This window comes from Arachis hypogaea, chromosome 9 (assembly GCF_003086295.3).
Source record: "Arachis hypogaea cultivar Tifrunner chromosome 9, arahy.Tifrunner.gnm2.J5K5, whole genome shotgun sequence".
NCBI lineage: Eukaryota > Viridiplantae > Streptophyta > Magnoliopsida > Fabales > Fabaceae > Arachis > Arachis hypogaea.
Window position 1 is genome coordinate 116,384,794 of NC_092044.1, and position 16,044 is coordinate 116,400,837.

Here is a 16,044-nt window from a genome sequence, read left to right on the forward strand (position 1 = left end):
AAATAAAATAATTAAATTATTTATTTAAAAAAATCTAATAAATCTTTTAACTGTTCTGCTATGTTATCAATAGCATATCTGTCAACTTAACTTCTGCCAACTCTTATTTATAATTGTGTTTCATGGAAGTGTGTTTGTGGATGTGTCTAATAAAAATGTTTTTTTATAATTGTATTTAAAAGAAGAGTCTTTATAAATATATTTTCTGGATGTGTCTCTTTATATATGTATTTAAAATATATTAATTATTAGACACATCTACATACTTCCATGAAACACAAATATAAATAAGAGTTGGCAAAAGTTGGCAGATAATATGTTAGTAGTGTAGCAACGAAAAAGACAATATGTTGGCAGATAATATATCCTATACTTTTCCATCTTTTAATACATTTTATTTTTGAAATAACGGTTGATAGTGTAGCAACGAAAAAGACAATCCAATAAGATAAACACGACGAAATCCCTGTTTGTTCGCGCCATGAACGATGAGAGGAAGAGAGGGAGAGAGAGGCACCCAACAAATGAAAAGCCATTCTCAACTGCGTGCGTGAAAGAGATAGAAGAGGGAAAGAGAGAGAGATAATGAGCGAGTTAGACAAAGGAACGAAGCCTCTCTTTCACACCCGCCCCCCTAATTCAATTTTTTTTTTCATTCAGAATCGGAGGTGGCAAATCAATATTATTGATTAATTAATTAATATTAACATCTTAGTTAATCAATGGCCTCTTCGTCTTGTTTTTGTTATCATTCTTCATATAGTGCGGTCGCTGCGGTGGCTATCACGCTTCTTTTGTTCGTGTTCGGAGACGCCGCCGACGATGCTCCAAAACTTGATCCGTCCTGCGCTAAAGATGTTCAATTGGTAACAAAATATAATATTTCTTCATTTCGTCGCTCTATTTATTTATTTTTTTGATACAAAAAGGTTTAGGTGAGTTTGGTAGCTATCTAGTGTAACTGATTCGTAATATTTTTAATATTGAATTCTGCAATCGTTAGGTTATATTTTTGATGAAGGTATCACATGAAAATGTCTTGAAGAAGAAGATAGCTAAAACATTGACATGTATTATTAATAAGCAATGTGGTCAAACATGTCAAAACCATTGACGATTCTTAGCTATAATTTTCATATGAACATATGAAAATCTTCATTTGAGATCTCTGATGAATGCATGTATGTAAAATATATATATGTATATGAACATAATGCAGGTGAAGATGAAGCATTGGGTTGATGGCAATGTTGTGAATTCCGGGTACGGTGGCATGAGTGCAATGTTTGGTGCTCAGTTTCCCAAGGAAGTCAGTCAGAGTCCCAAATCTCCTGTTGTTTTTGCCGATCCTAGAGATTGTTGTGTCCCACCAATTACTAAGGTTTTTCGATCATTGTTTCCTTTATGATTATATTCTCATCCCCTCATGCTTAGCTTCCAATAATTAATTAAACATTGTCTTTTAATTCTTTGAGAAATTTGTTCTTTAAAGATTGTTAACAATCCTATGATACACTCCAGAAATGGTCAACAATTGAAAGATTATTTTGCTGACAAATTGGTCCTCACTTTGGGTGGATTAGTCAAGCAAAATCAATTTTTTAGATGTGAGGGGATAATTGTCAATCTTTAAGGACTATTTTGTTAGCGAGCTAAGAGTTCAAGAGCCAAATTAGTGATTTACTCCTCTTTGATTATATTAATTTTAATTTGCAGTTACTTGTTGGATCAGTAACTTTATGTCAGCGTGGTACTTGCGACTTCACAACTAAAGCTGCAATTGCACAGGCAGCAGGTGCAGTTGCCGTATTGGTCATAAATGAGTCGGACGGTATGTTTCTTCAAATTTGTATGGTGTCTGCTAGTTACATATTGTGTATATGAATATGATGAATATGGCAGATGGTGTTATTAGGTTGTTATATGAGTAGTAAACTAGACTGCTTTGCACACCCCCATACAGAATCCTTTAGACAGATTAATTTGTTCAACATATTAAGTAACTGAAACAAACTCTAAATACATCAGCTCTACATACACAGAAACCTAATCCCATTACAAACAAACAATATTAACCGATGAACATATCAGAGTCGCACAATGAAATTATATATAAAAACTAGCTTGCATCATCATTTGTTCTACTTATTTCATGCTTATTTTACATGTATAAAGGTCATATGGAACCCAAATTAAAAATAAGATAAGATTAAATAAAATGTTTTGGGTTATATAAAGTTACGCTAAGTAGCATTGTTGTTTTCTTATGAATTATTTTATTTGAAGATGGAACTTTTGATGCATGTGAGTGATCCCATGCAATTCAAGTTAGAAAAACCTCAACTTATTTTCTTTTCAAATTTTTATTATCATATTTTCTCATTTAACTGATGGATCTTGACCTTTACTCATCTATTCCATGGGCCTTGTTAGAGTTTAATGTCACTCTTGGATATAGAGGAAACATTTGTAATTTATTGATTGGAACTTTACAGCAATTGTTGACTTGTTCTGTATTCCCATGAATCTTAATCCGTCATAGTCAATAAAGTTTTATGTTCATGGTCATATTTCGACGAAAATCCATCTCTTTATTTTCTGGCAGACCTTTTCTCAATGGAGTGTTCCAATAGCTCTAGAGTAGACATTTCAATCCCAGTTGCAATGATATCAAAGACAGCAGGAGATGATCTCGACAATGAGTTGACATCTGGAAAGAAAGGTCAGCGCTACAACTCGTAGAACTTTTATGTCTAGTTTTATCATGTTTGAGAAAGATAACTTGTGAAAATCTTGTTGTACGGATCTAGGATGCAAGAAAATTGTGTAATTTCTTTTAGCTGTGGTAAAATTTGTGCGAGGATGGTTTATTCTTAGAAGCTCTTAATATCCTATGATGATGATGATTTATTTAGATATTAAAGTTTAGTTCTAATGCTTGTCATTGGGAAACACAAACACAAGTTAAACTTAGGGATGAAGTTTCATAACTTTCCACAAAATAAGACCTTTTTACATCATTTAATCTCCTTTTTCTATGTTTTGTTGCCAATATTAGTATCACCATTCAATAAATCCATAATGATAGCTGAACCCATTTTTCGGTTTCAAAGTTTAGGCACCAGCATTTCAACCTTCAATTTTTTATGGTTGTTGACAGTTGAGATGCTGATGTCTAAACCTTAGTACCAGATGATCTTACATTGTGAGGTCCATAAGTCAATCCCTATATGAGATCAATGGCTAAAAGATGTGGTGCTTATATCTTGAATCCATAAGTTTGGGTTCAAGTATCATTGTTGATCAGACTAAAGATATTTTCACGTGATTTACAGATGGTAAATTGATTATGAGTTGTTCATTGCAGTGGAACTTTCGATATATGCTCCAACTCGCCCACTTTTAGACTATTCAGTTGCAGTTTTGTGGTTGATGGCTGTCGGAACAGTTATATGCGCTTCAACATGGGCAGATATAACAGCTGCTGATTGTGATGAACGGTACAATGAATTGTCTCCCAAGGTTTCCCCATACAACCCTATCTCTACCTCAAAGTATCATACGTAGTTCAATTTGTTGTACTTCTGTTTTTAATCCACATTAAAGTAATTTATTGTCTTTATGCAAAAGCACACCTCCATTGACTAAAAATGACCTAATGCTTCAAGAAAGATATCAGAATATGTTGATATCAGAAACTCAAATTTGTCATTCTGAGGATGTCTTAAACATGTGTGTAATTACATATTGTCATTTAAGTAAAAATAACAATTTTTCACACCCACGCATGAATTATCATCTAAAAGAACAAAATTGATAGGATGACTTTGTAAAATGTTTTACACTTTTAATATTTAGTACATAAAAATTAGACTCTCTTTTAAATTCAACCACAATTTATTAATTAACCAACTGCTAATCATTTCAATTAGTTAACTATTGGAGTTTAACTTGGGAGTATCGCATTATTTGTAGATAGAATATAATCTATTGTTTAGATAGATAAAAGAGGGGGGAGAAATGAATTCTAAGATTGAGTATAAATATCGTTCTTCATCTTCTTATGGTCCTTACTAATTATAGAATTTAGTTTTGGTTCATGTTTAATACATCTTTTAGCTTGTCAACTTTGCGTATGTGATATAACTTAACATTTGTCTAGGGATCTTTCAAATCTGAAACAATGAAAGATGAGGAGGACATTGTTAACATAGACACAAAGGGTGCTATTATCTTTGTCATTTCGGCATCCACTTTTCTTGTGCTACTATTTTTCTTCATGTCGTCTTGGTTTATCTGGGTGCTGATTGTACTTTTCTGCATTGGTGGTGTTGAGGTAATGTAGCTCATTTCTGTAGAATTTTCTACTACCGTTGCCATTTTTTAAGGAAAAATAAAGATCATATTTCTTGGTGTGTATCAAAGCATATTGTTTCCCTATTTTTGTTCACCATTAAGACAGTGCTATATTGGACTTTCTGGGTTGGAGAAACAAGTTTAGAAATGTAAAAAAAGAGGGTGGAAAGTTAGAGCAAACATGTTTGAGAAGCTTTGCCATATTCCTAAATATTATAATTTTCTCTTCTCTGTAAATTATCTTGTCTGCCTTTAATTATATATTCCCTTCTCTCTAATAAAAGTTAATTTAACATTGCAGTTAATAAAATACATCAGAGAGTACTTAGTTCTGTACTTCATTTAACTACCATGATCTATTGTAAACCATAATAATGAATATAACTAGTTAAATTTTTTGGGTTTTGGATTATCTAAACTGCCAAATTCCTCTTTTCAGTAATTGACGTTTGCAATAATTTTCAGGGGATGCACAATTGTATTGTGAGCCTCGTTTTAAGGTATACTGGCTTGAATAAATTTCTTCCTCACAACCAAAGAAAAAAAAAACTACTGCTCCATCTAGCAATAAGAAAAAAAAGGCATTCTTTCTACATGTTGTGTTATGCTGATTTCTCATATCTATTTTTCATTTGTATGAGCAGAGTATTTCCAAAACTTGGACGGAATATAGTGAAGGTACCTATGTTTGGGAAGAGTTCTATCTTCTCAATAGTAGTTTTTATAGTATGTGTGGCGTTTGCGGTATTATGGATTGTTAATCGGCGGGAGTCATATTCATGGTTCGGCCAAGATGTCCTTGTAAGTTCTAGGCTATAGCACCTGCTTAACAAGCAAGCATTTAAAATTATTGTTCATGATGCTAACCAGTTGAATTTCAGTCTTCTTTCTTGAAAATTTGTAAGTAATGCAGAAAATTAGTTTTAGGAATAAGGCTGAAAGTAGCAATTAGTTATCTTCAAATCCAATCAAAACTGCTAATCTAATTCAATCTAAACTACAATTTGGATTGGATTGGATCGCAAACTCCAGTAATTACAATGGTTTATTATAGTTCTCGCTCTGCTCCTAGTGTTAATGTACTCATTTTCATATTCCGTGTGGAACTTTCACATGCATTTTAATTGCAATCGCATGTTTATACACGCACGCGCACACACACATACATGAATGCATACATGAGTATGTAACAAAATCATGTGTCTGTGCTTGTGTCAGACAAACTGAGAATCTTGTTTGGTTCCCATAGCAAGCATTTTGTAGCATTGTAATGAAAAATGGAATGGTTGTTTCCAATCAGTGGTACAAAGTAGTTCAATTGACTTTTGGTATTTGCTTAAAAAGTTTGGCTTTATTCTTGACAGGGCATTTGTTTGATGATAACAATCTTGCAGTTGGCACGATTACCTAATATTAAGGTAGCTATATTGATTGCTTGTGTTTCCTTACTCCTTTTATTCACAGTCCTTTTTATATCCGTTCTCATGATTTGCATTATGCATCTGAAATGATAGGTTGCAACTGTACTTCTTTGTTGTGCATTTGTATACGACATCTTTTGGGTGTTCATATCTCCAGTGATATTCCATAAGAGTGTTATGATTACAGTAAGTCATCGTTTTATCAGTAAAGTTTCCTTTTTAACCCTCTTTGGGATTTTTTCATTGCATTTGCATCTCAAATCATATTCCTTAACTCATTTTGTTCCTTTCTTTTGCAACAAGTTAGAGATGTACTTAATTGTGATAGTGAAAAAAATAAACTTGTTAATTGGATGTTGAGTAATGCTAAACAAGGCACAAAAAAAAAAAAAGCATGAATGTGGTACAGAATTTACTCTAACCAAGCAGAATTTTGAGATCTGCAAAAATCAAGGGTGACATGAAAGGAACAGCAAAAACCGCTTCCTTGTTTTCATGTTGGAGCAATTCGGGCAAGGTGAAACTTGCACCACCGAGCATTATTATGTTGAATTTTACAATTTACATATATAGTTAATGCTAAATCATGAAGTGTAATTCTTTAAAAAAACTGGTTTGACATTTAAATCGCTGACCATGTAAAGTTACAAGACCAAGATTTATTTCTCACCTTTTATTTGAAAACATCTTACTTTTGTTTTCTTTTTAACTTCTTGTATCTTTAATTAGTGTCCTTAAAAATACTAGTTAACAAAACTCATTATATGCATACTCATTCCGATTGCTGAGACGAGCTTCTTATATTTCTATAAATGCACTTGATAATGTGATTTAGGTTGCTCGAGGTGACAAGGCTGGTGGGGAAGCAATTCCTATGCTTTTGAGGTTCCCTCGTCCACACGATCCTTGGAAAGGTTATGACATGATTGGATTTGGAGATATTCTCTTCCCTGGCTTGCTTGTTTGCTTTGCTCGTAGGTACTGAGTTCCTTATTTTGTTGACAACTTGAAACGAAGCGAAGGTTTACAAAATTGAAAACATGCATTTATCTCTTAATAGCATAGAATAAGATGCATATTGGATTAGATTTAATGTGTTTATTATGGCTTCTGATTGTATCAGATTTGACAAAGAGAACAACAAGAGGTCAGTGAATGGATATTTTCTTTGGTTGGTAATTGGCTATGGCGTCGGTAAGTACTTTTTAATTCTATTTTTAGTTGGAAACATAGTTTTCAGTATCATATCATATCATAAGCTGCACTGTTTATTTATTGATAAAAGATGATAATTTCAATAGTGTTTGCAGACTGTAAAATGAATAGTTTTATTAATTTATTCTCTTACAATCTGATGATCCCTTTTTCAGGCCTTTTCCTAACATATCTTGGGCTATACTTGATGAAGGGTCATGGACAACCAGCACTTCTCTACCTTGTTCCATGTACCTTAGGTAAGTAAGTTAGTAGTAGTAGTAGTTGTAGTAGTGATTACTACTTAGATTAGATTAGATTGGTGTGTGGTTCACTTCATTAATCTTTAAATTTAACTCATGCCCTTTATCTGTGAAAGTTTTTCTCAGATGCAATTTAATTCAACATCAAATAAATAAATTGAACAGGTACGGCCGTCATATTGGGAAGTATAAGAGGAGAAATGAGGAGTCTTTGGGATTACAAACCAAACTTGCCTCCCTCCAAAGTGCCTCCAGAAGTGTAAATGACCGACCACAATAAATCAATCACTGTCTAATTGGGTAAATGCTCTTAATTCAATTTTTTTTTTTTACCTTAAGTGCAAATTTATAGTAGTGAAAGTAAAAACACTAGAAAAATAATAAAAACATCTTTTTTGAGAAGTTGTAATTTACATCTTTTTTTAAAAAATATTTTATGTTTTTCATGTAATAAATAAACACTTTTATATTGTTATACCCAAACATAATTGATAGATAAAAAGATCTTTTTACATGAGATAGCCAAACATAAAATTACTTTTACTTTTCCAAGATCTTTTAAAAAAAGATAATTCGAAAAAAGATCTTTTTCTAGAAGTTCACCCATACAAGCTCTAAGTATAACTTGATGAATTAGATAGTGTACATTTTTGTGGGATTTATATTCAAATTTATCTCATCAATCACTAATAAAATTTTATATTTGACCAAAATTTTTTAATTGAAAATATTGATTTTTTAACAGATCATTGCATGGGAAATGGCACTGAACTCAGTGGGATTAGATTGGGAACAATGCATTATATGTACGATGGTTTGGAAAGTGTACAGCCAACTCTTTTTTGGGTTTCGATAACCATTTTTTGTTGTTTTTGTATTCTTTGATTAATCAGAAATTAACGAATGCTCTTTCTGCTGACTTATAGTATTGTTGTTTTCATTGCTTTTTTTTAAATGTGCTGATTATTTGTTTTTTAAAAAGGAAAAGGTAAGTCTTTTGAAAGTGGCCCTATATCACTTTTTCTTAATTAATGTACAGGTTTTATTATATAGACATATTTACTGAGATATGAACTAATCTCACCGTCCAAAATTTGGTTATTTGTAATTAATTTCAAAATATCCCCATCAATTTTTGAAATTTTGGTTATTGACTTATTGTCACTATTAAATTCGCTTATTATAACATCATCTAGCTGTAAAATTTTAAAAATTAAATTATATATATGACATCTTATTTGTTTCTCATCAACAATCCGTGGGCGTGTGCTATTGTATCTTTGGTAATGTGTGCTATCGTTTTCATATTACCGGTGAATATGAATGTTAAATAAACATTATCTTAAAGTCTTGGAGTGTTTACGGATTAAGACGGATAGATCTATAAATATTTATGTGGGGGTAATTATTCTTATTGAGTTTTTAAAAAACCAATTACACGTATATATGTATATGTAGCTAATTGTTCCTATTGTAATAATTTATTTGCCCCAATACTTTAAAATAAAATGTTATGTAAAAAATATTTATATTATTAGATATTAATACTGTATTATATAAATTTAAAACAAATAATAATAATAATCTATTTAATTAATTACCTAAAGTCAAACAACATTTTAAATATAAATGAGATTATTAGTATTTAATATTTTTTATAATATATATTATTTATTTACTTTTTATTGTTTTGTTTAATTTAATTTTTTTATATATATCATATTATTTTCATCGAAAATTCTTTTACCATAATATTATAAAATGTCAATTTTGCAAATAAATATAAAAAAATTATTTGAATATTTGTTTAATAGAAAAAATAATATTTTACCTATACCTACGTATACAAAGAATTGTAGTGGTTAGATTTAAACTTTTTTTTTTCATAAGTTTTTTGTCTCTCTCGAGTAACTTTAGTGAAAATTTAGACAAAAAAATAGTAAAAACTCTAAATGAGTTCATTCGAGTTATACTCTTTAAAAAATTTTTAGCTATTGAATTATAATTTCTTTTTATTTTACATAAAAAATAATAAAAATATAATTTGATGAATATTAGATACTTGACTAAGTGTTAGTATTAATAATATATGCATTACTTATGCAATATTATCAAAATATTAAAATAAAAAATATTTTTAAATTAATATACTTTTAGATATATTAATTACATTTATTTATTAGAAACTTGACTAATTAATATATTTTAAGATTTAAATATCTAAATATATTGATAGTAATAATTTTTATTCTTTTGCTATATTATTATTTATTTTGTCGCCACTTCTAAAATTTTCTGGATTTGTCATTAGGTAAAGATCACCCAATTTTCCAACCAAAATCGATTATATTAATTTTAAATCCGACAAATAATCGAATATATTTAGATTTGACCCAATTAAATTCGACCTTAATCAGGTAACGTATTGGTTTTAGAATTGTAGAACTCGAAATAACTCGATTAGTCTAATATTAATTAAAAATAATAAATAAAATCTAATAATATATATACAATTTTATCTATTAACTCTAAAATCTTTTTAAATTATGATATTTATTTAAGTTTGAATCGATAATGCATTGTATTATTATTATTAGTTTTTAGAGGATTTTTAAAAAAAAATCAATTTTTTTAAATTTTATTTTTATTGAATATTTAATCATTTGAACTGATCTAACTCAAATTTAATCGACGTGGATTAATTTAATTAGTTCGAATTCAATCACAAAAAATCTTAAATTCGCACTAAAATGAACCATTAATCGATTTGACTATGATTTTTCTCCAAATAAAAACCAATTCAAACCGTAAACGTTTTTATTAAAGCCAAATTAAAATTAGAATCGACTATATTATATATATATTAAAATTAGTCATTAAAGTTCTTCACACTCATATAAAATACATATTAGAATATAAATACACGTTAAAAATAAATTAAACTATATACATATTTTATATATAAATTCATTGCTGATTAATTTTAGTGGCTGATTTATGTGTGTGAATAGCATTTTTGAATTGGAATTATGATCTAGGATAGGATAAAAGAAAAGAAAGAAAAAGGAGAAGAGAAAAGGGAGGGAGAGTTGAGGGTGAGAAGAGAGTTAACAAAAGCAGTAATCCATTGTTATTACTGTAGTATTGATTATTGAGTAGTTTGTGTTTACATTAACATTGAGGAGGAAGAGAAAGGTTACACTTTGCAGGAAGCTGAAAAGCGAGGTTTAGATCGATCCCCAGAGTTGGCACCAAGGGGCTATTCTTTAATCCGCAAAGACATTGCAGGTCCGCCTTTGCCACCACCGCGCAGCACTCTGGAGTCGGCGGCGAAGGATTTGGCGGCGTCACGGCCGGCTTGCACTTGAACAACTCTGCAAGTGACGTGTTGCAGAACGATTGCTAGTGCCACCATTGACGGTGATGATTTTGAACCCATCCTTTTCAATTCTTCTTCTTTCACTTTGAACTTTGAAGTATGTATGTGAAACACTGCTTCGTGCTTTGCACTTATATAGCCGCATAATTCACTGCATCGCCTAAAACCATCCTTGTTTTTCAGATTGCTTTCCACACATTTCATTATTCTGTATCTCTAAACTTGCTGAATATCTCTTATGGAAGGTATTTTTTATTTATTTTATTTCATTCATTTAAATGTATTAATTAATTATTTAATTTAATTAAGTAAATATTAAATTATTTAATATTCTATTTCACTATATTAATTATAATTAATTAATTACATTAATTATCTTATTCGATTGAAATAAATAAATCGATTTTTGTTTTAATTTTTTGTCTTACATATTTTGACTAATAATTTTAAAGATGTTATATAATTAATTATTTATTTGATTTATTGAAATAAATATCAAATTATTAATATTTTATTTGATCACATTAACTATAACTAATCAATAATATTAACTATTTGATGCGACTGAAATGAATGAATTTATTTTGCGTTAATTTATATTAATTTTTTCATCTTATGTATTTTGATTCATATTTTTTAAAGTGCTATAATTTTTATATAACATATTTATAAGATATTATTTATTTTGTTTTATTGAACCAAAAAATTATAATGCATTGATATTTTTATTTATTCTTTGAACCATATTTTATTATTCCCAGCATCAAAGAGAGAACTAGCAATAAATAAAAATGCATTTTTGTGTATGAAAATCCAAATTTTAAGGAAAGAATAAAGTTGTGGTAGCAGCTGGCAAATAGTTATGATACTGAAACGAGCCCATTTGCTACATAGGAAAATTTAATGACGTCCTAAATCAAGAAAAAAAATAGAAAAAATACCAAAGCTAAAGATTCACATATGTTAGATATGATATCTTAATTGAATGCATTTTTTAATCTTGCACCATATGTATATTTATGTATTTTGATGACTGACAACATGTAATTTTCATACGTAAGATAATTAGCATTTTAAAAAACAACGAACTTAATCTTTTGTTTGACTTTAACCTAATATCGTAATTGACTATAAGATAAATAAAAATATCATTGCATGACATATATTATATGATATGATATCAAGTTTGATGAGTAACTTTGAAAGAAAAAACTTTTTATTAAAAATTCGATGTAAAAAGTTTTTACCGTTTTACAACGGATTAAAAATATATTTTTATAAGATTATTCTTGCATTAAATTTAAACACATATTCATCAAGAAATAAATCATGTATGCAACAAATATTAATAACAAGGAGAAGTCCAACCAATAAAGTTTAGGTGCAGGACTTCAGTTTTTCACTTGTCAAAAGTAAATTAAGTTTATCTTTTAAATTAAAATTAAATTTTAATCAAAATAAAATAATTTTTACTTAATAATTTCAAAAATATATGATTGAAGATGAGTATGAGCCGTGTTATGATTATTTTAATTTGTTTATAATGAATGATGGGAGTAGGACCCAATCTAATCATGCATAATGCGCTAAGACTCGAAATTCAAATTTGCTTAAATCTAAGCTTAAAGAGGATCAATTTCTATGTTAAAATGGAGGATCGATTCATATGTGCTGGAGTGCTACATTTTATACAAATTTAAACTAGATGATTGATCCTTAATTTTGAGAATCGATCCTATACATTCTTGTAGATACAAGATCCTACCAAGAACGTATGTTTTTTGTTTTGGCCCAACCCAACAAAGATTGGAGGTCCATTTGACGGGCTGACGACTCGAAGGGTCACCGATCCGAACTAGATAGGGCGACCCATATGTAACATTACCTTCTTGGAGCAACCTGAACAGTTATTAGAAACTTCTAACCGTTTGGGTCGGAGCAAAAAGGTCTCACCCAAAGTACAAGGTATATAAGGGGAGGGACCTATCCTTCCCTGAAGTATGTCACCTTCTTACCCTAATTAGCTGCATTTTCGTACGGACGCTTATTTTAGCATCGGAGTGTCTTTTCATGTGGCCTCGCCCACTATCCAACCGACAATTCGTGGACCTCTCCTGCCCGTGGCCGTTCGCATTCAGGTCTCGTCCCTCATCAACCATTTCTTGTAATCGACCACCTCGATCCACGACCGAACTTAACGAGCAAACGAACATTGGCGCCGTCTGTGGGGGCCTGACGCGAGCGGAACACGGAGCTTATCCCCCGTCCGGAAGAGGTACAAGGGAAGGAAGGCGCTTCCGGGCATCTAGGGGGACACTTTAGGAGCTGAGTAACTTCGGGAACATCTAGGGAACGCCTAGAATCTCCCACTAGCCACTCCCATGCTCGATCTCCAAAAAAAGCTCCCGTTTGGTGGTACCAGTAGTGATAGCTCTCGAATCATGCAAGGGCCAAGGCACATGGTCCAGAACCTATAGAAAAAACTGGCGGTAAAAAAGTGTTACTATCCCGAGCACAGCTAGAACTCTTGCTCACGCTCAGAAGCTCATCCAAGCTATTCACGCATCTGATCCCCGTCAAAGAAATCGGAAGAACGCCAACAAAATACCAAGAAGGAGGATGAGCGCAATCGAACTGACGCTTACTCTCTTATCTACATCCACGTAGATTAAGAATCCGTTACAAACGAAAAATAGATCGGAAGAAGAAACACCGAAATCCTATCATAAAAGGAGTCACTCCTTTTTATTCTTCCATTCTCAAGGTCCAGCTGTCAAAAATTTTCGACAAATCAACGAACACGAGAAATGATAATATTAAGGATTCACAAGAACACTTAACAATTTTTTTTGTATTCTTTGATTAATCAAAAATTAACGAATGCTCTTTCTGCTGACTTATAGTATTGTTTTTTCATTTTTTTTAAATGTGCTGATTATTTGTTTTTTAAAAAAGGAAAAGGTAAGTCTCTTGAAAGTGTCCCTATATCACTTTTTCTTAATTAATGTACAAGTTTTGTTATATAGACATATTTACTGAGATATGAACTCATCTCACCGTCGAAAATTTGGTTATTTGTAATTATTAATTTCAAAATAATGAAAATATCCCCATTATTTTTTGAAATTTTGGTTATTGACTTATTGTCACTATAAAATTCGCTTACTATAACATCATCTAGGTGTAAAATTTTAAAAATTAAATTATATATATGACAACATCTTATTTGATTCTCATCAACAATCCGTAGGCATGTGCTATTGTATTTATATCTTCGGTAATGTGTGCTATCGTTTTTATATTACCGGTGAATATGAATGTTAAATAAACATTATTTTAAAGTCTATGGGTGTTTACGGATACGGACAAGAACGAATCTATATATACTTATGTGGGGTAATTATTCTTGTTGAGTTTTTCAAAAACCAATGACAAGTATATATGTATATGTAGATAATTGTTCCTACGGTAATAATTTATTTGCCCCGATATTTCAAAAAAAAATGTTGCGTAAAAATTATTTATATTATTAGATATTAATACAATGATAAAAATTAATATATTATATTATATAAATTTAAAACAAATGATAATAATAATTTATTTAATTAATTACCTAAAGTTAAATCATTAGTATCTAATATTTTTTAAATATAAATAAAATCATTAGTATCTAATATTTTTTTATAATATATATCATTTATTTATTTTTCATTGTTTTGTTTAATTTAGTTTTTTTATAAATTTTTTAAATTTGTCACTAGGTATGAATAATCCAATTATTCAATCAAAGTCGATTATATTAGTTTTAGACCTGGCGGATAATTGGATACAATCAAATCCAATTAGATTTCGACTGGATTAAACTCGACTCTAATTAGTTTAGGTGTTCTTGAAATAATTCAATTAGTCTAATGTTAATAAAAAATAATAAATAATATATATATATATATAATTTTATCTACTAACTCTAAATTTTTTTAAATTATGATATTTATTTAAGTTTGAATCGATGATGCATTATATTATTACTACTATTATTATTATAGCTTTTAGAGGAATTTTAAAAAAATATTCAATTGTTTTTAATCATCTCAATTGATCCAACTCAGATTTAACTGATATGATGAATTAATTCAATTAGTGCTAGTTTAGTCACAAAAAATTTTAAATTTGAACTAACATGAATCGTTAATCGAACAAATATGAACTGTTTAACTCCAAACAAAAACCAAACTAAAATTGAAATCGATTATATTATGTATATATTAAAATTAGTTTTTAAAATATAAAATATATGTTAAAATATAAATACATATTAAAAATAAATTAAACTATATATATTTATACACGAATTTATTTGTGTTGATTTGAGTGGTTGATTTATGTGTGTGAATAACTTTTTTGAATTGAAATTATGACAATATATAGGATAAAAGAAAAGAAAAGAAAGAAAAAGGAGAAGAGAAAAAGGGAAAGGGGAGTTGAGGGTGAGAAGCGAGTAAATGAAAGCAGTAATCGATTGTTATTACTGTAATATTGATTATTGAGTAGTTTGTGTTTACATTAACATTGAGATGGGAGATAAAGGTTACACTTTGCAGGAAGCTGAAAGGCGAGGTTTAGATCGATCCCCAGAGTTGGCACCAAGGGTTTATTCTTTAATCTGCAAAGGCATTTCAGGTCCGCCTTTGCCACCACCGCGCAGCACTCTGGCGTCGGCGGCGAAGGATTTGGCGGCGTCACGGCCGGCTTGCACTTGAACAACTCTGCAAGTGACGTGTTGCAGAAGGATTGCGCCATGCAACCATCAAGCATTGCAACCACACTTAATGCCATTATTGCTACTGCCACCATTGACCATGATGTTTTTGAACCCATCCTCTTTCAATTCTTCTTCTTCTTTCACTTTGAACTTTCAAGTCCGTATGTCAAACACAGCAAAGAAAAGTGAGTGATCTCTTATTATTGGATGTAATTTTTCACTATTAAAAATACTATTAATAATTAATTGATGATTACAAAACATAAAAATTATTGTTCTCTAGCACTCCTCTTATTATTGTGTATCTCTAAACTTGGTGAATATCTCTTATGAAAGGTATTTTTTATTTATTTTATTTCATTCATTTAAATGTATTAATTAATTATTTAATTTAACTGAGATGATTATTTAATATTTATTTTCTATATTAATTATAATTAATTAATTACATTAATTATTTTATTCGATTGAAATAAATAAATAAATTTATTTTGTTTTAATTTGTTTTTAATTTTTTATCTTAGATATTTTGACTAATAATTTTAAAGATGATATATAATTAATTATTTATTTGATTTGATTGAGATAAATATTAAATTATTAATATTTTGTTTAATCACATTAACTATAATTATGTTTCAATCCAATCATGCATAAGGTACTAAG

The 16,044-nt window shown here is 29.9% G+C and overlaps 2 protein-coding genes across 9 annotated transcripts; one reads left to right on the forward strand and one right to left on the reverse strand.

The window, feature by feature from the left end:
* The first annotated feature begins 414 nt into the window (after positions 1 to 414).
* Positions 415 to 8,155, forward strand: LOC112712401 (signal peptide peptidase-like 5). Of its 8 annotated transcripts, none has more exons than XR_003157779.2 (16): positions 415 to 668; positions 764 to 866; positions 1,220 to 1,381; positions 1,717 to 1,831; positions 2,606 to 2,722; positions 3,368 to 3,522; positions 4,163 to 4,336; positions 4,822 to 4,856; positions 5,001 to 5,157; positions 5,721 to 5,774; positions 5,871 to 6,294; positions 6,613 to 6,755; positions 6,901 to 6,971; positions 7,148 to 7,231; positions 7,400 to 7,534; positions 7,980 to 8,155. XR_003157779.2 is itself a non-coding variant. In XM_025765283.3 (16 exons), exons 1-15 carry the CDS (start codon positions 586 to 588, stop codon positions 7,495 to 7,497), a joined length of 1,644 nt encoding a protein of 547 aa, XP_025621068.1. In that variant the 5' UTR covers positions 415 to 585; the 3' UTR covers positions 7,498 to 7,534; positions 7,980 to 8,155. The 8 variants fall into 8 exon arrangements, 4 of the variants coding, with proteins under 4 accessions (XP_025621068.1, XP_025621069.1, XP_025621070.1 ...); XR_011866127.1 differs by having other exon boundaries at positions 6,613 to 6,751; XR_003157780.3 differs by having other exon boundaries at positions 5,871 to 5,963; positions 6,613 to 6,751.
* A 7,024-nt stretch (positions 8,156 to 15,179) lies between these two features.
* LOC140175244 (putative lipid-transfer protein DIR1) lies at positions 15,180 to 15,494 on the reverse strand. Its single transcript, XM_072202201.1, has one exon. It carries the CDS (start codon positions 15,492 to 15,494, stop codon positions 15,180 to 15,182), a length of 315 nt encoding a protein of 104 aa, XP_072058302.1.
* Positions 15,495 to 16,044: the final 550 nt, after the last annotated feature.

Coding starts and splice junctions, on each gene's coding strand:
- LOC112712401 (XM_025765283.3), top strand. CDS start 586: ATGAGCGAGTTAGACAAAGGAACGAAGCCTCTCTTTCACACCCGCCCC. Junction 1,832..2,605: donor GGTCATAAATGAGTCGGACG/GTATGTTTCTTC, acceptor ATTTTCTGGCAG/ACCTTTTCTCAATGGAGTGT. Junction 5,964..6,612: donor ATAAGAGTGTTATGATTACA/GTAAGTCATCGT, acceptor AATGTGATTTAG/GTTGCTCGAGGTGACAAGGC.
- LOC140175244 (XM_072202201.1), bottom strand. CDS start 15,494: ATGGGTTCAAAAACATCATGGTCAATGGTGGCAGTAGCAATAATGGCA.